Source organism: Octodon degus, unplaced genomic scaffold, assembly GCF_000260255.1.
Source record: "Octodon degus isolate 3935 unplaced genomic scaffold, OctDeg1.0 scaffold00055, whole genome shotgun sequence".
In the NCBI taxonomy this organism is placed as follows: domain Eukaryota; kingdom Metazoa; phylum Chordata; class Mammalia; order Rodentia; family Octodontidae; genus Octodon; species Octodon degus.
Window position 1 is genome coordinate 5,441,675 of NW_004524631.1, and position 25,013 is coordinate 5,466,687.

The 25,013-nt window shown below is 34.8% G+C and overlaps 1 protein-coding gene across 1 annotated transcript in view; it reads left to right on the plus strand.

The window, feature by feature from the left end:
- The window catches only part of Slc2a2 (solute carrier family 2 member 2), a 30,792-nt gene extending 12,301 nt beyond the window's left edge, over window positions 1-18,491 (plus strand). Inside the window, exons 3-11 of the mRNA XM_004633455.2 lie at window positions 858-1,120; window positions 5,715-5,839; window positions 8,374-8,489; window positions 9,565-9,727; window positions 10,246-10,433; window positions 11,958-12,062; window positions 16,343-16,444; window positions 17,174-17,377; window positions 17,466-18,491. Of these exons, the coding sequence (XP_004633512.1) occupies window positions 858-1,120; window positions 5,715-5,839; window positions 8,374-8,489; window positions 9,565-9,727; window positions 10,246-10,433; window positions 11,958-12,062; window positions 16,343-16,444; window positions 17,174-17,377; window positions 17,466-17,666 (1,467 nt within the window). The 3' untranslated portion in view covers window positions 17,667-18,491. The remainder of the gene's footprint in view (window positions 1-857; window positions 1,121-5,714; window positions 5,840-8,373; window positions 8,490-9,564; window positions 9,728-10,245; window positions 10,434-11,957; window positions 12,063-16,342; window positions 16,445-17,173; window positions 17,378-17,465) is intronic.
- The last annotated feature ends 6,522 nt before the right edge of the window (window positions 18,492-25,013 follow it).

A 25,013-nucleotide genomic window follows, 5' to 3' on the forward strand; every position in this document is an offset into this window, starting at 1 on the left:
CACAGGGTAGCAGGAAGCTCTCCGCACACTCACCAGACCTGGGCTAGGACTGGGTCTGGGGGCTCCCGGAAGTCGGCAGAAATTCCTACTCGGCGGGCGGGGTGGGGGAGGCACTGCGGAGTGGTGGGGTGCGGCCCAAGGGGCTGGGAGAGGGTCCAGCCCACTCTGCACCTGGGCTGGGACTGGTCCCGCCGGCGCAGGGTAGCAGGAAGCTCTCCGCACACTCACCGGACCTGGGCTAGGACTGGGTCTAGTATTAACTTTATTATTGATCCTCATCTTATCTTTTCCAGTCTCTTCTTATGCTATTAGAATACTTAAATCTATTTAAATCCTGTTGTGCAAAAGTAATACTGATATAAACATACCTTTTTTAACCCAAAGAATATTTTAAGTTTAAATATATGCCAGCAATTAAAATCTGAAAACATTTAAGCAAAAACTCAGATTTCTGGATTCTATTTAAAAATTGAAGGTCATCCAATACTAGCCTTGCTTCTATAGTTTCTTCCTTTAGGAAGCAAATGGGGCAAATGTTACTCCTCCACAAGCGACCTATTTCCAATTACATTCCTACTTTGAATTGGTGAATTCATAGGTTATTTGGCCATTTTCATTATCAACATAAGTCCATGTCTACCTCACTTAATTTTTCTTGCCTTATTCCTCTTTATATTGGATTTATGACCTCCTTTTTAAAGGGTATGGTGAACTACAAATCTTTCCACAGTGTATGGCTATAACTCATAAAGTTGAGGCGGCTCTCTTTATATATGTAACAAACATTTTAAAAGAAAATAAAAATGTACAAAATGTTTGAAATACTGAATTTATCTTCCTTTATTTTATTTCTGCAGATAATAATATCTCATTATAGAAATGTTTTGGGTATTCCACTGGATGATCGAAAGACTACCAACAACTATGTTATCAACACTACAGATGCACTGCCCACACTCCCACACCCAGGGAACCCAACACCAGACCCTTGGCCTGAGGAAGAAACTACAACATCTACTGGCCTAGTCACCATGCTCTGGTCCTTGTCTGTGTCCACTTTTGCAGTGGGTGGGATGATTGCATCGTTCTTTGGTGGGTGGCTTGGAGACAAGCTTGGAAGGTAAGTATATTTCATAAATAACCACAATCACAGAGACTTTAGTATTTGGTGGTATTAGAATTTGTTTAGAAAGTAATTATTTTCTTTTGTGTAACAGCTTGAGTTGTTTTTCATCTGGCAGGTCAACACTAGACTAAACCAATGGAAAATGCTGTTGTGATAATCTGGTTAATTGTGGAAGCATCTACAGAAAAGTGAATTTGGTGTGTTTCTAGACAATCACTGTGATTCTCTGGATTTGTAAATCAAAAAACATATTAAGAAACCACAGCACAAATAGTTACCTCTGGGGCTCAGCAGAAGAAGCTAGATTGGAATTTTTAACCTGGAAATCTACCATTTGCTTTTCAAATCACACCATTTCTCAGACATCCATTTTTTAATTTTTAAATGAGAATTTGGCATTTCCACTAGTCAAATCTGAAGGGCAAGTCAGGATAGCCAAGTCCCAGTAGCCCCAGGTTCTTGAAATGGTATTTCTATCTACTAATACTACTGCTATCTCAAAGTCCCAGCCCAAGGTAAAACAAGATGAAACTTTTCTAAACTCTAGCTCTTCTTTTAAAAGTTCTAAATTAAAAACAATATATCAGTGCTCCTCTCCTATGTACCCAGTTATATTACATACTTAAGCTGGAGAATTTCCTGACCTATATAGGGAAGAAGTCAGAAAATGAAATGATGACTTCTTTTATTTTATTTCCTATTTCTGAGCCAAGCTTTCAGGTATTAATCTTTATCTCCATGATAACAATAATATATTCCAACTACAGAAAATTACAAAATCATTTAAAGATATAAGTAACAAAAAAGTAACTGACAATAAATCTGGACTAAAATTAATTTAGTTTTCCCAACTCCTACTGTAAATTATACATTTTTAATGGCAAGATTTTTTTATTTTTTTATTTTTTTATTTTTTATTTTTTTTGGCAGAACCAGGGATTGAACTCAGGCCCTTGTGCTTGCCAGGGAAGCGCTTATTCTACTGAGCCATCTCCCTGGCCCCAGATTTTTTTAAAGAATGCAAAATAGTAAAAAAAAATTTTTTTAAAAAGCATTAGAAACAATACAAAATTTCACTAAACAAAGTAATAGGAATTCAACAACGGTTGCTGTATTGAATGATGTTATCTCTAAATTAGTTGTTTAGGTTACTAGGTATAAACATGCAAAATTAGTTAAAAGATATATTTACGTATATAAGCAAGATAATTTGGATAATTATACTTCGGGTTTCCACTGCCCTTTTGAAAGGAGAAGTTAGTGCTTAAGCTTTTTTCTTTTTATTATTTTTTTCTTTTTAACATCTTAGTCTTGTTGCTTTGTTTTATTTTTGTTACCAATTTTGTATTTCTAAATTATACTTTTTAACTGTATAGTTATTTTGATTCTGATAATTTCTTCCTTGTACTGGAACTTTATACAATAAGACTATAATGAATTCCTGTAACAAAAAGTATCATGGCAATCTAAGTTTTATTCCTACTTGAAAAGGAGTTTCCTTATTGATAAAAGAGAAAGGATGGGTTTTTACATTTTTGCCAACTCAATGGTGTTTAAATTTAAATAAACACGTAAGTAATAAAATGAACCAATCTTCATCATTTAAAAGATGTAATAGTCATTTCAAGTTGCACCAAATTTGTACAAATGGAGAGTATTCTAGGTTATTTCTAAAATAAATCAGCAAGATTACATTTTAAAGTCTGAGCAAATCACTTTTTTAGATAAGGAACAAACCCTTGTCCCTCATCTAGAGATGAGATTCTGACTGGTCCAGTGACTACCTGAAACACTAAGTGTCCCAGCAATGAAGCCAGGATGCATGTACTCTGCAGTCTCAAGGTATAGCATCAGCAATGGTCTTATCCAAAACAATGTCGGGTAACCTTTTCATAAATGGTCTGTTAAGTAAACACAGTTTCTTTCAGTTCTCAACTGAAAGTGATCTTCCTTGAAAAAGTCATAAAATAAATAAAAAGCAAGACCAAAAAGTTCAGTCTCCCATAAAACTATTTTTCTAGAGAAAGTCGTTGAAAAATGACTTGATTATCTTAATTGCTAGGATCGTATCTCCACTAGTTAAAACTAACTAAATAAAAATGTATTCCTTCTATAATTCCTTAAAAAATCTGTCTTTACAATTATGTATGTCAACAGAAGTCTATGACCATGATTTTTTAGATTTGGATTTGCAAATTCAGATTTCTTCAAGGATATCCACTTAAATTTACTTACAAAATTACAAGGAAGAAAATCAGTTTGCACAACATACTACCATGAGTCAAAGAAGGCTGATACAGCAATTTAACTGATAGGGCTCAGGGTACAGTTTAGCAGTGAAGTGCTTGTCTAACATGTGAAAAGCCTAGAGTTCAATCCCCAGTACTACAAAAACAGAGGAAGAAAGAGGACTTATTAAAATGGAGTACTAATAGGCTTTGGCTCCCCAGGCCCCAGGAGACATTATGCAGCCTAACATCTGTTGGTCACTTAATAGCTGTCTAAAAATGAACATGTTACTTGGGCTCTCTAAGACACCTACACTGTCAAAAATATAATACCTACTTCACCACATTATTGTGAAAAATAAGACAAAATAGAAGGATTTTTGTACCATGCCTGCTACACTGTAAGAGAGCAGCATATGTAGCCCTGTTCTGATGATAGTGACAATAATTATGAAGCCTATGCTAAGAGGGATAAATGACAATTTAAAGAAATATACTTAGAATTAAGTTTCTTGTTTGGTGGTCCAACCATTTCATATATTTTTTTAGACTAATTTTCAGCCATTTCTCACATCTGAGCAAAAGTTTGAATACTTTAAGTCATATAGTGTTCCAATAACTACTGTCTGGAAATGAGAAAGAGAGATAATTAATTAGACACCAAAAATCCTTCCAGGATTTGTCTTTTCCCCTCCTATCAGACTTCACCAGCTGATAATAACTTCTTAATGTAAATTAGTAATGCATGCTGTCTTTGCAAAGAGAAAAGGCATTTCAGGGTGGTCTGCAGAGAAACACCCATCAACTGTCTCTGAAGACTACACCCCAGGGGACTAGCTAGCTCTTAGCCATTATTCTATATTTAAATAATTAATAATTTCCTTACATTTGTTTCCTATGGCTGCTGTGACCGATCGATTACCACCAACTTGGTGACTTAACACGACACAAATCAATTTCCTTACTTTTAAGTCCAAAACCAGTTTCATTTAGCTAAAGTCAAGACCTTAGCAGGGGCCTGGAGAGACAGCTCAGAGGCCTAAGTGCCTTCCTACCAAGCACAAGAACCTGAATTCCATCCCCATTATGGTGTTCCCTGTCAGTCATGGAACTGGGCATGGTGGTGCACGCCTCTAATCCCAGCACTGGGGAGGCTGAGACAGAATTAGTCAAATAAATAAATATCTCAGCAGGGTTGGTTTCTTTAGGTAGTTCTGGGGGAAAAACCATTTCCTTTCTCTTTTCCAGTTTGTTCTGGCTTCCTAGGAGTAGTTTGTTTCCCCTTCCTCTCTTTGAAGAACATCACTCCAGTCTCCATGTAGCATCATGTTGCCTTCTCCTTTGATGCTGTCCTCTTGGAAAGACATCATTAATACATCATCGGTTGCACTTGGATAACCCAAACATTCTTTCCATCACAAAGTCCTTAACTTAATCATATCTGTAAAATCCCTTTTGCAATATAAGATTCAGACTCTAGAACTGAACTCAGGAGATGTCACTCAGTCTATCACGTGGCTACTAAGAAATCATTGCAGTATAAAATTATTTAGTTTTACAAATAGTTTGGTGTTAAAGATACTTGCTTAGAAAATGCCAACCTGTTAGATTTTGAAACACTGGAATAGCAATTTCCTTGTGGCACATTTTCACATCTGTCCACTCAGATTCTTTTACTGGCCTTATTATTTACTTAACCTTGAAGGTTTTCAAGTAATTTTAATATGATCAGTTTTGAAAATGATGGTTTGTTGCTATTGTTTTATAATGTGTTTTGCATTTGTTGATATTATAGATTCTGGAAATATGGCTTATATACCTTGCTAAAATAAGGTAACTATAATTATGATAAACTTTTTTTTAAAAGTATGCTTTAATTTACTTCTCAAAATGCATACCAAAAAATTTGACTTTAAAAGCTTCCCTCCTATTCCCTCCTATAACAGCTGTTATTATTCCAAAAAAACATTAAAGAAAAAAGCAAAATAGATGTTATAACCAAGAACTGAATTAATATATCATCTGATAATTATTCCTTAAACCAGTGAGAATTTGTGGAAAACTTGAAAACTTAGTTACTATTTGAAAAGTTGTTAAAAGTGGTACCTTATATCAAACTGGTCATCTATCACAGTGTAGAGACCAGGGGTGTGAAACCCAGATTTTCTCATCATAAATATTACTTTCTGTTAATAATTTAGTATATGGAGAGAAAATGACAATTTTAGTTCAAAATCCTAAACTAGCTTTTACAGCAAAATTTAACTAATTATATTCAGGAAAAAAAATCTCAATATACTCCAAAAGCAAATGTTTTTATCAAGTTTTGATTCCAAAGTCTTTTTTTTTTTTTATTTCAGAATCAAAGCCTTGTTGGCAGCAAACAGTCTCTCATTAGCCGGAGCTCTCTTGATGGGGTGTTCCAAATTGGGACCCTCTCACATTCTCATAATTGCAGGAAGAAGCATATCAGGACTCTACTGTGGTAAGCCTCTCTCTCTCTCTCTCTCTCTCTCTCTCTCTCTCTCACACACACACACACACACACACACACACACACAGGAGATACCTTTGAAAAGTACTCTGTGGTAACATACATGGTTATTTTTGAGCCTAGGATGGGATCACAGAGAGAAAGCTAATAGAGTCTGTGAAGTTCTGGGTCAGGATTTGAGAATAGCAAGTAGGAACTGTGATCCAATCTATGTTCCTCTCCACTGTAATAGTTTCTAGTTGTCATATTTCAGGCAAATTGTTTAACTCTGGCTCTCAGGCTTGTTACATATGAAATGAAGATAATAATTTCTACCTGATGATTATAAGAAGACATGTAAAGTGTTCAAGATAGAATCAGACACACAGTAAACTGCCGATAAATGCTAGTAGTTGGTATTACACCTGTGATGTAATGCATATTGAAAGACAACAACGTTCAGACCCCCAACTTTGCCTACCTGTGTGTGTCCTTCTCCCTCATATGCAGCAAGACTGCACCCCTGAACCAATCTCTTTTAGACCATACTTTCTAGCCCTATTAGATTATAAACTTGGTTGCAGGATGCATTAAAGTGGTGGTGTCCTAATGCAGAGGGAATCAGGCAGAAGCAGCTAGTGGAAGAGTTCAGAACTGAGGATGCACCCCTGTGAACTTTATGTGTGAATAGTGGGAATCACTACTTTGGAAGACAGCTAGCTTTTCACAATTTCAAGGCAACTAATTAGCAGAGCTCCAAACAAAGACAAAACATGCACTGTGTAAGACAAATGGACAAATATTTAACTTCTTGTGCCAGTGAATCCTTCGTTCTGAGCTGTTTTAAGCCATTTTCACATATTGTAGCTACCCTTCCAAGCACTAACATTCACTAGAATAGAGAAGGAATGATAAGGTACAAAATTTGTGTGTATAAAGTATTTCTAACATAAATTGCACAAAGGACTATAATTCCACTCGTCTTCAATTACCATATAAGCAAAAATCTAAGATATGCATGTTAATAGCTTAATTAAAGAGACATTAATTAAATGTCTCTTTTCATTGTTGTCAATGTTAATACAAGTAACTTAAGGTCATAATGGCTCTACTAAGAGTCAGCCCACAAGTTTAAAAAATGTATATTCAGAGTAAATAAGTTCTAGCACTATCTCTGCTGTCCTCAGGCAATATTAATTAAGTCTGGGCCTCAGTTTCTTTTTCTTTAAAAGCAGATAATACAAGACAAAAAAAAAGCAGATAATACTGTTTAAATGATCTAAGTCATCATTTTTCTTTTTTAAAAAAAATACAGCATAAATTCCATTTCTTAGAAAACTGAGAACAAATTCCATAAACACACTGTAAAGTAACCTATAAGCACACTAAAGTATTGCATGTCTTTTAAAATTATGTGTGGCCTAATTCTTAGTATTAAATTTGCTAAAACTATAGGAAATATAATTTTACTTTACACTTACATGACTTTAGACATGTGAATTTATTTATATCATTGTGATTGTGAAGTATAGTATTAGGTATTGTAAGAAGTAATACAACCTCAAAAGGACCAAAGAAATGGGCTTCTATTATTTAAGCTCAACAATCCACATGGCAGACACATATAAAATTCTGCAGATGTACAGAAGCCATATAAAATATATAAATATTTATATTATATATATTTTATATATAATATATAATACACACACACACACAACAGAGGAAGGAAGGAGAAATATTTGCCAAAAGCATCATTTACATAAAAATCAACCACTTACATTTGATAGGTAACCATAATATAACACAAAATCTGAAAAATCACTTTAAAAACTGGATACACCACCATTTCCAAAATGACTCATTGTATATGTAGTTAAGAAAGCTATAAAAGGCAGAATGGTGTATTACTTTCCAATTTTTCATATTTGTTTAAGCCTCAAAGATCTTTCTTCAAATAAAATCTTTTCTGAAGCCCCTAACATTCTAACTAAGTAGAGAAACAAGGTTGCTCTGATTTGAGTATCTGGGGAAAGAGTCCTCAAGTTCCTTAATCTTGTCCACCTTCTTATATCCCCATGACCACCCAACGGTGTTCTTGAAACACATCAACATTGTGGAGATTTGGTTAAGGCTCTTAGTTCTCATAATAATACTCTGTTGTACTGTAATCTTGGACAAGCCACTTCTTACCTCTATCAAGAGGTTAGCCTTTATTTAAGTTGTAATTTCTTGTCAGTCTCTTTTTTTCAAGATAATATGAACTATCATGTTATAAACTAAATATTGGCATACATTTCTTAAACTAAAACATCATGAAAAATGCCAAATATATGAGTAAGCATTTCTTTTCATTAATATTTAGAGTTGCATCAATAATTTTTTTTTTTTTTTTTGCTTAAACTGTTTATGGCTGGGGACAAGGGATCTTTCTTTCAAGGGACTCAGGATGGGATTTTCACAATAATGGATTGCATTTAGACTGAATTATTATTATTAAAATATTTCTGGATGTACTTTAACACTTATATTCATGTTTTATGCAGGACTAATTTCAGGGTTGGTCCCAATGTATATTGGAGAAATTGCTCCAACCTCACTCAGGGGTGCGCTTGGCACCCTTCACCAGCTGGCCATTGTCACAGGCATTCTTATTAGTCAGGTAAAAGATGTATCCCCTACTGTACCCATCTTTTACTTCTACTCTCTCCCTCTCTGACTGAGTGCTTGTACTGTAGACACACAAAGGAAAGAAAATTCCAATAGTGTGGTAGTGGAGGTAGCAAGAGACATAGGCTCTGGGGTTCAAAAGTTAGTTACCATTCCTTACTTTTCTACTAGAAGTTGTAGGCAGGATTGGTACTGTGGGTGAAATTTCCAATGCTACACCAGAATTGAATTATTTCATTTAGATTTCAAGAAACTGCCTGAGTTTCCTTTGTTTTGAGCATCGAACCTGGAAATCCATTAGGGAGACCACTACCATAGAAGCTTTTGTTCAGCTGACTCTATCCTTTTTTTTCTTTCTTGTGGTCTCAGAGGAAATGTATGGAAGCCCACAGGTATGATTCAGAAGGAAGTACATAGACCACAGCAACTGGGATCAGACAGCTGGTTGTGATCCAGTAATTGTTCTATGAAATCCCATCTTATTTAACCTAAAAAAAAAAAGAATTTTAAAGCAAAACCCTAAAGTTATGCATGATTTTAATTCTTTATTATTCCATCAGATGCCTGGAGATGTTGCTTCATATTAAAAATATTTTCTATAACTATATTTAAAACTGATTCCTAATCTAGGTGTCCAATTAAAGTAAAAACAAGCCCAGATGAAATATCTGTCAAAAATAATTGTCCTTAATTTGATTAAGGTGAAATACACTAGAAATAGTTTCCATCTTACATTTTTATGGACTGAGGTTGATGGAAATTACTTTTACTTTAATGGTACTAAGAGTTAAACCTAAGGTTTTCACACTGAACTACAACTCTAGCCCCCACCCATGCACGCACACACACACACACTTTTTGAGACAAGGTCTTACCAAGTTACTAAATTGCCAAGGCTGGTCTCAAACTCCTACCTCAGCCTCCCAGAGTGCTGGAATTGCAGGAGTTCAGGACCATGCCTACTTGGGATTACAATTAAATAGCCAATGTATGTTTTTCAATAAATTATTGTAGGTGGCAGACCTAAAGTGTTACACAGCTTATATGCTTCTTTCTTACCCTCCCAGATTATTGGCCTTGACTTTATCCTGGGCAATCATGACCTATGGCACATTCTGTTCGGCCTATCTGCTGTGCCAGCCCTTCTGCAGTCTCTGTTACTACTCTTCTGTCCAGAAAGCCCCAGATATCTTTATATCAAGTTGGAAGAGGAAGTCAAAGCAAAGAAAAGTAAGTCTGTAGGGGGATTTTCTTTCATCTTCTTTTTTGAAATTATCAGCTAATGCAAAATAGTGTGTATAAATTGTTGCTTATTAATTTATGTACTTTCCAAATGAAGTCCAAGATGACATGTGAGAAGAGTGTGCAAAATAGCTGTGACAGGGCTTACCATCTCACACCCATAAACCATTGATAGGATGAGTGCATACTATTTCACAGCGAAGCCAAAACCAGAAACCCACATGTAGGGTACTAGACTTAACCAGAGGCTTCCAAAAGGACTTCTAGTATTATGCATCTATGATAACAGGGATCATAGCTTTCTCTATCATGATATGACGCCAGATGTTCTACATTTTTTAAATTAAAGAGCATTACTTAATTTAACAAAAACAACAAAAAGATTTTGAATGGCCATACTCTAAGATAATATTAAGAGACATGCAGAATTCCAGTTCTTTCATAAACATAATAAATCTATTTCTATTTGACCTGGATTGTCTCCACTTGATCATTTTGGGGGACAGGCTTGAAAAGACTCAGAGGAAGTGATGATGTCACCAAAGACATGAATGAGATGAAAAAGGAAAAAGATGAAGCATCAAGTGAACAGAAGGTCTCCGTGACTCAGCTTTTCACTGATTCCAGCTACCGGCAGCCCATGATCGTGGCACTGATGCTGCACATGGCTCAGCAGTTTTCTGGGATCAATGCAGTAAGTTTTAGGACACCTTCTAATTTAGGAAAGCAGAGTAAATTAACAGAGAGGAGAGTATAAGTTTAAACAACATAGAGACACCTTCAAATATTAATACCAGATTTTACTATTACAAATATACGTTAAGTGATAATAAATTTTTCTCACCTCACTTCCATGGCTTTCTAAAATTAACTCACGATTTATATAAAAGTCAACAATCAGTAGCAATTTACTTCTTTGTTAAGATAAAAAAGACAAAAGTCATAATAAATGCAAGGAGGGAAAAAGAAAATAAGTACACCCCTTCAAAACAAAACCTAAACTGCATGAGGCTTCAAGAGTTAAGTATGAAATTTAGGATTTTAAGAGTCCACAATTCCCTTTATTTAAATGAAATGTTATATATGAGATATATAGATGCAAAAGAACAACTTGCCATAAAAAACTTTCATTATATTTGTTGAGACAGCAAAAATATTATATATATACACATATATTGAATTGAGTGAGTGTGGTAGAGAAGACATGATTGAGAATTATGCATGGTATTAAGCTAGCAGTTTTCAATTTATGAATTGAAACCATTGCATCATGAAGATTAAATGGTTTTACTAGAAGTTATCCAATAGAAGAAAAAAAAACTTACTAAGAAATAACTTACTACTTTGTTTGGTTAAATAAATAAAATCACTCTTGAATCACATTCAATAGCAGCCAGAACTCACACACACTGGTGAGGGTACAAAATCATCATAACTTCTTCGGGAAAGTGTTTGGCAGTATTTAGCAAAGCAGAGCATTCACATACACTATGGCCCAGCAATTCTATCACAAGGCAAAAAAATCACACATATTTCACCAAGAGAATTGTTGGCAGCACTATTCATAATCACCCCTAATAAGCAAACTGAATAGTCACAAGAAGTAGCATGGGTAACTAAATTATGATATTTACAACAAAATAATATACAATAATGGAAATGAACATTTTACAGCTGTATACGACAGTAAAGATTCTTATATAGTAATATTGAACATAAGCAAACCACAAAATAGTACATATTATGTGTTTCTCTTTTTGTCAAGTGTAAGACTATGCAAAATTTATCTATGGTAAAAGATTCTGAAAGAGTTATTTCCTGGGGATAATGAATAAAGGGAACACATAGGGAGTTTCTGTAGAGCAGTAAATGATTTATTTCTTGCTCTGAGTGCTCGTTACACAGGTCTGACCAGTTTCTTAAAATTAATCCAGCTGTACATTTACAATGTGTTGTTTTATATATGCTATCCTTTAGCAAAAGTTTAAAAATAAAAAGGAATTTTAAAATGGAGTAACAGAGTTTCCAGCTAAATATAAGGAGAAATTTTAAATAGACAGAAGTTTTAAACACTAAAGGAAGTCTAGATTCTCCAAGAGGCTACTATAAAATATTTAAATTCTAGAAACTATTATAGAAACATAAAAATACACAATTTTGCTTTAAAAATACCAATACAAGACTACTTGGTGATGACAAACTTGTTTTTACTTCACAGATTTTTTACTACTCAACCAGTATTTTTCAGACAGCTGGCATCAGCCAGCCTGTTTATGCAACCATTGGAGTTGGTGCCATCAACATGATTTTCACTGCTGTATCAGTAAGTCAATACCCCAAATAAACACTTTTTGTTCCATGATCCCAGGAACGGGGAAAACTTGTGACCCAATAGTGATCAATGACTTTTCCCCCCTTGTAATTTGGATGTGTAAAACTAAGTAGCTCAAGGAAGAAGTTCTCTCTGTGAATAAGTCAGCTGCATGAAGATAAGTCATAAGTGAGCAAAGGAACCCTCCCCACTGAGCCACTCACTGAGGAATTAATAATTCACTGGGAGGCACAGGGGACTTTCTCTTTGTGTAAATCCCTGGGTTCCTTCCCTTTGCTCTGTATTTAAACTCCTTAGAATTATCTGACAGCTTGCCATTTCTATCAATATTGAGTAGGTTACCAAGATTCATCTTCTTCCATGGATGAAATACATTTTTATCCTGATGTTTTGGAGAAAAAGTTATAAAAATAATAAAAATATCTTCTGTAATAAGCATATAAGACTTTAGGCAGAATTCAACGAACTCAGTAAATTCCTATAATGTTAGATTATTGGGCAAAATTTGCAGGTATTTCGCAAAGGCATTGGTTCTAGTGATGCGTAAGAATGTATACTCAAATGTATTGAGTACATGTGAAATCAAAAGCAAACAATCAACAGAATGAAGGGATTGTCGACAGAGTGAGAGAAAATTTTTGTCAACTTCTCTTCCTACAGAGAGGACTATCATGTTGAACATATAAATAACTCAAAAAAATTTAACACCAAAAACTTAAATAGCCCATTCACCCACAACAAATGTATTGAGCAAGATATTTCTAAAAAGAAGAAATGCAAATTGCCAGTAAATATTTCCAAAAAGTGTTCAACCTCTTTAGTCACAGAAATGCAAATCAAAAATACACTGCTATTCCCCCTCATGGCAGTCAGATTGTCCATCATCAAGAATATAAATCAAAAAATAAAAAATAAAAAAATAGAATATAAATTAAGGAATCAATACTGGTGAGGTGAGGTTATGGGGAGACTTTCCACACTGCTGGTGGGACTGTAAATTAGTACAGCCATTATGGAATCAGTATGGAGGTTCCTCAAAAACTCAGCATAGAGATACCATCTAATTCAGCTATAGTACTCCTCAGTATACTAAAAACAAAGTCGGCATCATATAGAGATTTACAACATATGCACACCAACTGCTGGTATGTGGAGCCAGCACATGCACATGTTTTTTGCAGTGTAATTCACAATATATAAGCTAAGGAAACACCTTAGGTGCACATCAACACATGAATGAAGAAAAATACACAGACACACAAACACACACACACACACACACACACACACACACAAATATATTATCCAGCCATAAAGAAGAATGAAATCATGTTGGAATTATGCAGGAAAAAGGATAGAATCAGAAATCATCACATTAAGTGAAATAAGCCAGAAGCAGAAAGTCAAATATCATATGTTTCTGCTTACATGAGGAGCTGAGTGGGGAAAAGAGAAGGGAGGATGACCTGAAGGTAGAAGAGAGATGATTAGAAAAGAGGAAGGAGCAGGGGCAGGGTGAGGAAAGGGGAAAACTAATGGAGAGGGGAATTGATCAAAGTATGTTATATGCATGTATAAGTGTGCCAAAATACAATCTACTACTTTGCACAATTAATATTCACTAACAAAAAAGGTAAAAAAGAGTATTGTGGTAGGACAGGACAGGGTAGAAGCACTATACTAGAAATGTATTGTTTTTCTTACAAACAAACGAGGCTATATACTCTACTTAAGCCAAAAACTTTCTAGAAGTAATAATCTAAGATATTGACAGCAGTAGTAGTAATTAATATGACCTAAAAATAAAAACTAATGTCAAAGACTAATGAACTAATATATTAATTCTGAAGTAACTGGGCTAATTTTATCTTTGAACACAAAATGCTCAAAATGCTTATTCCTTTTTCCATTTTGGACCTAAGACTATACTTTATTTTAGCTCCTTGTAATTCTTTGTCTTCATATGGACTTTTAATTATTTCCTTAGTGGGGTCAATAAATTACAGCCTGGATATCTAGACCAAAACACAGATTTGTCCAGGCTACATTAAACAGTGCTGGACCTTGGAAAGAGAAAGAACAAACAACAGAAAACCAATGTCTCTGTACACATGACTTTAGAGGTAATGCCCGGTAAGCCAAAAGGCCACTATAAATCAATGAAGAGCTTTACCAGGATACAATCCAAGGGACTCTGCAATCCAAGGGGTTTTTGTCTCTTGAAATATTTTTACAAATTTTATTTCAACACATTTTTATAACATAAAGATTGACTATCAAAATGTTTATAATAGGATTTACTATATAAAGCAACAAGTTTTCAAGAATGAGTAACCCAAAATCTGAGAAAGTCTAAAGTAGAAACTTCTGCAGAATTTCATCTTTGCACTTCACACCTAACCTCACTGGAGGGCAAACAGTTGTCTTATTTATAAGTATCAATAATTATTTTAAACATGCCATTTTAGAGCTCATCCTTTCTTCTGTTTTTGAGATGAATGACATATTAAAAATAATCAGTTCTAGGGGCCGGGGAGATAGCTCAGTTGAATAAGTGCTTCCCTGGCAAGCGCAAGGACCTGAGTTCAAGCCCTGGCTCCACAGGAAAAAAAAAAAAAAAATCAGTTCTAATCATGTCATTAACACTCAGGGCTACAGACAACATTTTTAAACTTTCTGAAAGTGTTTAAAAGTGCAAAAAAGGGACTACAATAGCCACCCAGTTTCTCTGCCACCAGTTAACCAATATTTCAAACTATGCAACCTCTCAAGTAAATATATGCAAATAGGAATCTGCACTAATAATATAGTAATGTTTCACCAACTTAAAAAGCAACATAATCTTTTTTTTTCTGAGTGAAATCTCTGGGGAAAGAGATACACTTTCCTAAATTCCCACTGCATTATGTTCCACATTAATGAGCTGGTAGAAATATAGCAGGATGATTCCTGAAGAGAAGCAGGGGCCACCAAAATCCAGCCACGTGCATGTGGTTTGGGGCAAAGATGAAGGTTGTGGTCAGGTCAAACCCTGCAGCTCCTGATCATGTTCACCCTTTGTCACATGCATTCCTGAGTGCACATCCAGCCTCCAGGTCAGAGTCCAACTCCCTTTTCAAAGCACCTACATTTAGAGTTTATTATCCAATTAAGAAATTTTTCAGAAACAAAAGAAATATAATAGTAAGAGTCATTATACCCGAGGAAACATTTTTATTCTTCTGGAAGTTTGTCATGGAATCATCAAGTCCACTGAATGCCATAATTAGTAAGATGTAAGAGAACTTTTATGAATTTGAGAAAGGCTTGGTTTTGACCCTTTATTCTTAACAATTAAATGTAAGCTCTTTGCCTGCCAACCTTTCTGAAGTGATTTGGAACTCTGATATAAATGAGATTAAGAAAAAGCTTTCACTGTAAGTAAAATGTTTTTATAATCTCTTCAGAGTCAAAGTTCACCCTACTAAGTATATTGGGTTGCTATTAATTTGATAATAGATTGATAAGGTAAGAAATTATGACAAGTGTGTGTGTGTGTCAGTATGTTATGAGACAGCCTTGGAAGTATTTAATGACTTAGATTGGCAAGAGTCTATCACATAAACACTGATTGTGGTTAACCATAAATTTTAACCATTAATGTAAAGGTTCACAGATTCAAATGAATCAATGGTATATTTTCTCGATTAGAGCAAGAAAATATTCCAACTCTGTTTTAGGCCATTTTCAAATGTACAGTTTAATATAAGTGTCACACATATTCAAGTACAGCAGAAAAACGCAGACCTATTTGGTACAATTATCAAATTCTGTACATTGCCAGGTGAGTGATCATAATTTGGCTTTATCAAATAGTGAAACCATCAAATAAGAACACTGGCACTGAAGCATTTGCCCTGTTTCAGATGCCTAAACTGTTGTAATGATAAGCATCAGAGGAAAATTAATGTCATTTTTAATGTAGATATACAGCTTCTGACTACTATACCACAGGGATAATTTGATGGTGGTGGTAACACTGTGGTTCTAGCTCTAAAATAGCTCAAATCAATGCAATCCCATTAGTACTTATTAACTGATACTACCTCTGCCACCTGGGGCAAAAGTCACTCTTCACCTCTGTCTATATCCATAAAATGGAATAACAACCCTACATCTTTCCCACCATATAAATTAAAATGACCTTGTTAGACATAAAATGATTTAAATATGAATACAATAATTTATAGCTCACAACTGACATACTGCTTTTTGTTTTTTAAATTTCCCAGGTATTGCTTGTGGAGAAGGCAGGACGGCGCTCTCTGTTTCTAATTGGAATGAGTGGGATGTTTTTCTGTGCCATCTTCATGTCCCTAGGACTTGTGTTACTGGTGAGCTTGGTCCCTAGACTGAACCTTTTGATCACTACATGACAACACCTCTGTGTTCCAAGTTAAAGGTCTTTGAGGTCAAAAACATGAGACTGACTTATGAAATAAAGCTAAAGGAAGAATATATAATACAAAGGTCAAAGGTAAAGAAAATGAGAACTAGTTTCATGGAATTAGAGACTAAATATCTGCATGTCACTTATGCTTAGTATTCTGAAAGGCAGTAAGCACAGGCTCTGAGGTCAGTCCCAACTAGGTTCTAATACTGATTCTGTCACCTGACTGTCTTTGAGACCCTGGGTAGGTACTTAGATTTTTTCCCAGCCAAGAATCCTCATCCAACACTTCAAAGCGAGTCAGACACCTTATCTAGCCACCCTGGTTTATGTAAATGCAAAGGATACTCAATGTTTGCCTCATCTTTCACAAGAAGAGAAAAACTAAAGATCAAATGAAATCTTAATACAGACAATTGTCTATAATGGAATTGAAAGGATATAAGCATGATTCAGACTAGAATAATGTGTCCCAAGAATAGAATAACTGGCACTTGACTGAACATAAAACATATTAGGATGACAGCTATGTCCATCACTGAAATCTGTGAAGATAAACATATTAGGAGACCACCTATGTCCACCTCTGAAATCCATGAGAAGCTTTTTAACTATGAGAACAGTGGTCAGAGATCCCAGCCTCATTTGTGTTCCTGTTTTGCTTTCTCTTCAGGACAAGTTTGCTTGGATGAGTTATGTGAGCATGACAGCCATCTTTCTCTTTGTCAGTTTCTTTGAAATTGGGCCAGGCCCTATCCCCTGGTTCATGGTAGCTGAGTTCTTCAGCCAAGGACCACGCCCTACAGCTCTAGCGCTAGCTGCCTTCAGCAACTGGGCTTGCAATTTCATTATAGCTTTGTGTTTCCAGTACATTGCGGTAAGTGGCCGAACACTGTGTAAATTTACTGAACAGAAGACAAATCAAACAGCTGCTAATTGTAACTCTCTGTTTGCTCTTTTTCTAGGACTTCTGTGGACCTTATGTGTTTTTCCTCTTTGCTGGGGTGGTCCTGGCCTTTACTCTGTTTACATTTTTTAAAGTTCCAGAAACTAAGGGAAAGTCTTTTGAGGAAATTGCTGCAGAATTCCGAAAGAAGAGTAGTTCAGCCCAACGGCCGAAAGCTCCCGTAGAAATGGAATTCCTTAGACCCACAGGGACTGTATAAAGATGATTTGCTTTTTTATATGAAGAAAACAGGAGAGAAATATATTTTAATGATTTTTTGAGGTTATACACACATTTCAAAGTATTATTTTATTGTTAAAGAATTTTATTGACTCTGATTAGAAATACTAACAAATGTTACCAAGGAAAGTATTTTTTTAGAGGCTCAATCTATTTTTAGTAGACTTTGTAACTAAGTAAATAAAATGACTAGCTAGCTTGTTTTGGTACTCTAAATGACAATGATGTTCTAATTTGCTATTTTAAATTACACTGTTCCCCTGAAATTCAAGAGCTTTTAATATATTATTGCTTCATTACATGAGCGACAGGAATCGTGAAGATACAACTAATATTTATATATTTAAATATGGTTAAACTGTAATTCACTGACCCATAGCTAGTGGCAGTAAGATTCATGTTAAAATCAACTTTTCTATTTCTCTTATTCACCTATCTTGTTTATTAGAATTTGTACTTTGTTTAACATTTTAGTTTTCTGCACCCTCATGCAGAATGATTTACTGAATACCATAAAATATATTTATGAAGAAAAACATTTATTTCAAGATCCGAAGTGAGCATAAATAGTCTAAGAGCTCTATGCTAGACTGAACTTTAGACAAAAATATAGAGACTTTGAGCAGGGGAGGAACAAGAAAGTGTTCCTGGGTGGCTCCAGTTCACTTTTTTAGCATGCTAATGGCCTTTGGGAAGTCCAGTGTTATGATGATAAAGGAATCTGCCCCTTTTTAGGGGAAGAACGCCATTTATATCAAATCACAATTCTTGTCTCATTTACTAAAAAAATTAATTAGTAAAGTTTTTTTTTAAAAAAAAAAGAGTCCCAAAGGCCACTTTTAAGTTTCAGTTAGTTCTTTTAACTTTCTCACAAATGCCAGATATTGAGAGCCTAAAGTTTTTTTGCTCTGTGTAATTTAATTACCTTCCATCATTTTCCTTCCACAATGTTTTCCTGGCAGAATCACCCTTTGTATCTATCAGAAACTAGTCGCAAAATAACGTACTATCCCTGCAGATACTAAAATGCTAAAATGTTGAAGTCCTTTGGAAAAAGTGGAGTAATATTTACATATAACTACATAATCCTCCTGTACACTTTGTATTATTTCTAGATTACTTATAAGACAATATAAATACACTATGTAAATACACTATGTAAATAGTTGTTACATTGTACTGTTTAAGGAATAATGACAAGAAATATATCTGTACAGGTTCAGTACAGATATAATTAAAAACTTTTCAGTCTGAAGGTGCAGTAGCCACCAACCCTAATAAGCTAAATGTGTTGAAAATATTGAGGATAAACAAGAAGGTCATAAGGCTTTATATAGGGACCAAAGATCTCATTTAACAAAACAAAAACCTCTACTTTTTAACACTATATGGAAATAAAAATAGCTTGATTTAGATTTAATCTTGGGAAACTTAGATATGAATTTGAACACTTAATTTTCCCAGTATCTTTTTTAAGAAAGTATTATTTTCAACTCTAAAAGAATTGAGACTTTTAGCTAGTTCAAAGTACAAGTAGAATTCTTGGTCTGGCCACCCACTTGCTGTATCTAGCTATTGCCCACTGCCTTTTCTTTTTATTATTTTTATTTTTTCAAGACAGGACCTGCTTACAGCTCAGGCTGGCCTTGAGCTCACTTAGTAGCCCACGTTGGTATTGAACTCATAGAGCTCCTCCTGCCTCTGCCTTCCAAGTGCTGAGATTACAGGTGTGTGCCATTACACCTGGCTTGCTAACTGTCTTCGCACCTAGGAAAGTGTCTTTTATAACCTTACCCCCTGCTTTCCTCTACATAATCACCACTGTGTTCTGAGATACCAGGAAAGTGTTATACACACACACAAACACACACACACAAACACACATACGCACACACTGCAAGGATCTTACATTGTAATGGTGAGTGCAGGAAAACAAGGGTAATTATATCCCATCTAGGTCTTGTGCCTTTCATGAACCAGATTCATGAAAATTGGCACACTGTTATCTACCTCAGAGAACTACTGTGAAGATTACTCATAGAGGGTTAAGCACAGTGCCTGATATAAAGGCAAACATTACCTAGAATTAATATTCCCAGAAATACTGTTAGGAAAAAGATTATCACATATTAAATAATTCAAAATTGTCTTTTAAATAAGAGGAATTTTTATAGCAGTTTCATGTTATGTCTAAGGCATTTGATATGCAGACAGATGATGATGTTAAGCTCAACTGCCTCTGTTACAGGATAATAATATCATTAAGCTTCTCTTCTGGATGTTAAACAAGTAAAGTTTGCAGACCAAAAATTAGAGAAATAGAGGGGCTACAAGTATAGCCAATATTTTGGTCAAGCACATCAAGGGCATTGAAGTCTCAGGACAGAAGAGAACCTGTGCTGTGACATCCTATAATTCAGTGGTGTCCAAAAATTTTCTGATCAAGGAGATTATGAGGCCACAGAGGACAGTGATCAACAATGTATAGTGTGCCTAGGGAGAGTCACCAAGAGAGAGAAATTTCTCTCCAGCTTTCACAGAGAGCAAACTGGCCAAGCAATGGCCGTGACTCATCCAGATAGCGGACACTGACAAAAGATCTACAGGTGCTCTACGTAGTTTCAGGGTAAATCCTGAGGGGTTTTGACTGACCCTGTCAGAAAAGTTGTATTTTTACTTATATAGGTCTTGCTTTAACTTGGTCTTAACCATCCAGCAGAAAAGTATAACCACAAGATATAAAAAGTAATGCCATATTAATATGCTGAGTTGTAAAAGGCTCAAGTCAACAACTTATGACAATTGCAGATAACTCATTACTATTATGGACTATTAGACTATATTGGGTTATTTTGCTGAATACAAGTCCCTACAATCTTTAGACTGGTTTCAAGTATGAAAAGGTTATTTAAAGACTTCTCCAAATACAGCTTCTCTAACTGCAGTGGAACACCCATCTCTGAAAAAGCAAAACAGAAAAGAGGGATATGTTGGGAGCCATGAAGCTGGGAAATCAATTGAATATATGTAGGTGGGACTTGACCCAGTGCCTAAAGCAGACAAGTTACCTCACTCCTGAGATGAACATCCTATCTGGTTAAGGTTCGCTATCAGTTGCTAAGCAACCTATTGTCATGAATTACTAACTTCACAAAAGTGTAAATAAAAGACAGTTTTGTTGTGAAAAAAAGGGGGAAAGAAAAAAAACATATGTATATATATATATATACACACACACAAGAGAGTTAGTTTGGATATACAGCTATTTTCTCTTAGTTCACTGAGAACAAAAGTTTGTATTAATATTGTTTAGACAGGATATCAAGTCTGCATTTTGTCCTCTGAATTACTATGAAGACAACAATATGCAATGTATTAATTATTATAAATGTGCTACTAACCTGTTGTGAAACTGTTTCATTGCTATCTTATCTTTTTCTCTCATCAAAATGAATAAAAATTTTAAAAATAAATAAGTAAAGGAATAAAAGGATTTTTATAAATTCAAGGTAATATTTCAATTCAAAACGAAATCTCAAAATAAGGGAATGGTAAGAATCAGGAATAAGTATACTCTCTAATTTCTAAATCTAAATTTATTTCTATGAAAGGCTTTAAGAGATTTATATTTTTTAAATTTGCTTTTGCCTAAATTATACTACTTTTAAGGGATCTATTTGTATGTATTTTTCTCTGATGAATGTTAAATACAAAATATGATGCTATTTCATCTGTAAATTACCAGAATTACAATCAAAAGAAGAAACGAAGTTTTGTTGATAATTTTCAGAAACTGCAAAAATGCTATAAATATATAAACCAATGTATAAGCATAAACTATATATTATTACTTAATTGTTGCATATGAATGAAATGAAACAGAATTAGGCAATATCTGTGCTTATAATGTCCTAGGCAGTAGTGCTACATAAATTGTAAAATACAAATTTACATACATATTTTTTTAAATTATAATTCTATCTTAGTAACTTTTAAGAAAAAACATTTATTGCCAACTACTCTGAGCATTCTATTAGTGTTTTCACTGCCATCTAATTTGGTATATATTAAAAAGAATTATCCTGAAAACAGTGGTTCAATTAAAGGTATACATATATTATTGTTTTATGTCAATAAGCATATTTCTGATGATTAGCCTTGCTGCATTTTATATAAAAATTACATTATTAAAATATGATAATGTTTTACTGTATATATAGTACTTGTTTTTTCCTGTATCACTGTATTTTCCTCATCTTCATTTTGGGGATAAAATGTGAATTATTTATTTACATTTCGTGGTTGCTTTAGTTAAAAATAACTTGAAGGATAAGTAAAAGTAATTGAAGAGGAATAAATTATTTCCTTTGATTAAAAAAAATCCAATAAATTTTAAATTGAGTTCCTATAATCTTTATTAAAAGATTAGAAAACCTAACCAGTGATGGTGGCACATGCCTGTCATCTCAGTACTTAGGAGACTGAGGCAGGAGGATCTCCATGAGTTGGCGACAAGCCTGGACTACAGGAGCAAGCTCAAGACCAGCCTGCGCTGCATAGAGAAATCCTATCTCAAAAAAAAGAAAAAAACAAAGCAAAACAAAAAGAAAAAAGAGAACAAAAAATCCTTCTATCACCTACATTCTTATTAAAGGAATAAGAACTTTTAAAAAATAGTGACAGTTGTATAAATAGTAAAAAATAAAGAGCACTACAAGTTAGTGGCTTTCAAACTATGAAGTTGAGGGGCTGGGGATTTGGCTCAGCGGTAGAATGCTTGCCTAGCAAGCTGGAAGCCCTGGGTTCAGGCCTTGGCACCAAAAACAAAAAATAAACCTCCCCTAAAAAACAATTCAACCAAAAAAATACAGTAAAATCAAAAAAAGACCAAAAACAAACAAGGTAACTGCAAACTATGAAGTTGACATCTAAAATTTTTACTGTATCATTAAACAAATGAAAAGAGTATGATTTTGAGAATATAGTATGTTGCCATAAAAAAACTTACTATGTCTTATTTTGTACTAAATTTAATGAATTTACATATTAAAGCAATGTATTACCATCAACCATTGAAAATAAACAAGATATACATATACATTTTTCTTATATACTTTTCCATATTCATATAAAAGAATCATCTACATATGAACACATATAAATTTTACTTCAACACCTTATATATCTTTCATCAGTGTCAGCCATCTGGATGAGTCACAGCCATTGCTTGACCAGTTTGCTCTCTATGAAAGCCTGAGAGAAATTTTTCTCTCTAGGTGACTCTCCTTAGGCACACTACACATCATCAATCACTTTCCTCTGTGGCCTCATAATCTCCTTGATCAGAAAATTTTAGATACCACTGATTTATAGGATGTCACAGCACAGGTTCTCTTCTGTCCTGAGACCTCACTGCCCTTGATGTGCTAGGACCAAAATATTGGCTATCCTTGTAGCCCCTCTATTTTTCTAATTTTTGGTCTGCAAACTTTAGTTGTTAAACATCCAGAAGAGAAGCTTAATGTTACTATCACCCTGTATCAGAGGCAGTTGAGCTTAACATCAATCTGTCTGAATATCAAATGCCTTAAAAGGCTCAAGTCAACAACTTAGAACAATTGCCAGTTCTGCTGATAACCCACTACTATTATGGTCTATTGGACTATACTGGGTTATTTGGCTGTATTCAAGTGCCTACAATCTTAAGACTGGATTCAAGAATGTAAAGGTTCTTTAAAGACCTCTCCAAATACAGCTTCTCTAACTGCAATAGAACACCCATCTCTGATAAAACAAAACAAAACAGAGGGATATAAATAAAGGACCAAGGGCAGGCCAAATAGCTCAGCAAACTAAAGCACCTACAAGCAGGTGCAGGGGCTGGGGATTCGATCCCAGGGCCTGCCATGTCGGCCCTTCCCCTGGGGCATGGTGAGATAGCAATTAAGACTGGGCGTGATGGCACATGCCTGTAATACCAACTTTTGGGAGGCTGTAAACAGGCAGATCACTACGAGTCCAATCTAATAGTGAGACCCTGAACACCCAGTAGACTCTTCCCTAAAATACACACACACAAAAATAAAAATAAAAAGTAAAAAGACCATTTTGTACTAAAATATATAAATATATATGTATATACAAGACAGGATAAATATACAGCTACTTGTGGTTAGTTCAATGAGAAGAAAGGTTTGTAATAATATTGTTTAGACTATATCATTGTACATCTTATCTTCTGAATAACTACTATGAAAGCAACAATATGCGGTGTATTAATTATTGTAACTGTCATGCTAAACTGTTCTGAAACTGTTTCATTGCTATTTTCTTTTTTCCCATTAAAATGAATAAAAACTTTAAAAAACAATTTTACTTTGGCAGTTGGAAATTTTACTCTTTTTTAATTCTATAGCTTCATTCGATTTCCCTTAAGGAATTTTGTTTCAAACTAATTGAAAAATATATGCATAAAATATTTTTGATTATGTTACTATACATACAACAAAAATATCTATAATTTAAGTTTAAATTTTTTTAATTTGTAGTGTTTACAAAAATCAAAATATTCAACCATATTTTTTTTCAATTTTATTTATTTATTTGTGTGTGTGTGTGTGTGTGTGTGTGTGTGTCTGTGTATGGCCAGCTCAGCCCACCAGAGGACGGGGCTGGCTGGCATGTGGTGCTGGGGGATTGAACTGCGGTCCCTGTGCTTTGCAAAGCTTGTTCTAAGTAGGTGCTTTAGACCACTGAGCCATCTCACCAGCCCCCAACCATATTTTTTTAGAATTGAGGTAGCATTTATGATTATTGGTATATAACTGATTTTAAAAAGTTGTACTACAAAACATTTTTTTAATATTACAAAATTTGAGGTTATTCCAGGAATATAACATTTGAAATCAGTTGGTTTGAAATGAATTAGCCTAGTGTCTAAAAATCAACATAAGCCTCACATTAAAGCCATTATGGTCATATGATTACATCATGGGAACCCAAAAAAGGAATTTGACAGAATCCAGTGTCATTTAGTGAAGGGTATGCCAAAAATGTTATTTGGGAACAAAGCTGTAGTGTAATTATAAGGAAAAGAAATAGAATCATAGCAGTCCTAGCCCAGGTAGGGTGAGTGTGTGGAGAGCTTCCTGCTACCCTGTGCAGGCGGGACCAGTCCCAGGCCAGGGGCAGCGTGGGCCGGACCCTCTCCCACCCCCTTGGGCCGCCAACCACCACTCCGCCATAACTCCCCCAACCCTCCCGCCCAGTAGGAATTTCTGCCGACTTCTGGGAATGCCCAGACCCAGTCCTAGCCCAGGTCCGCAGC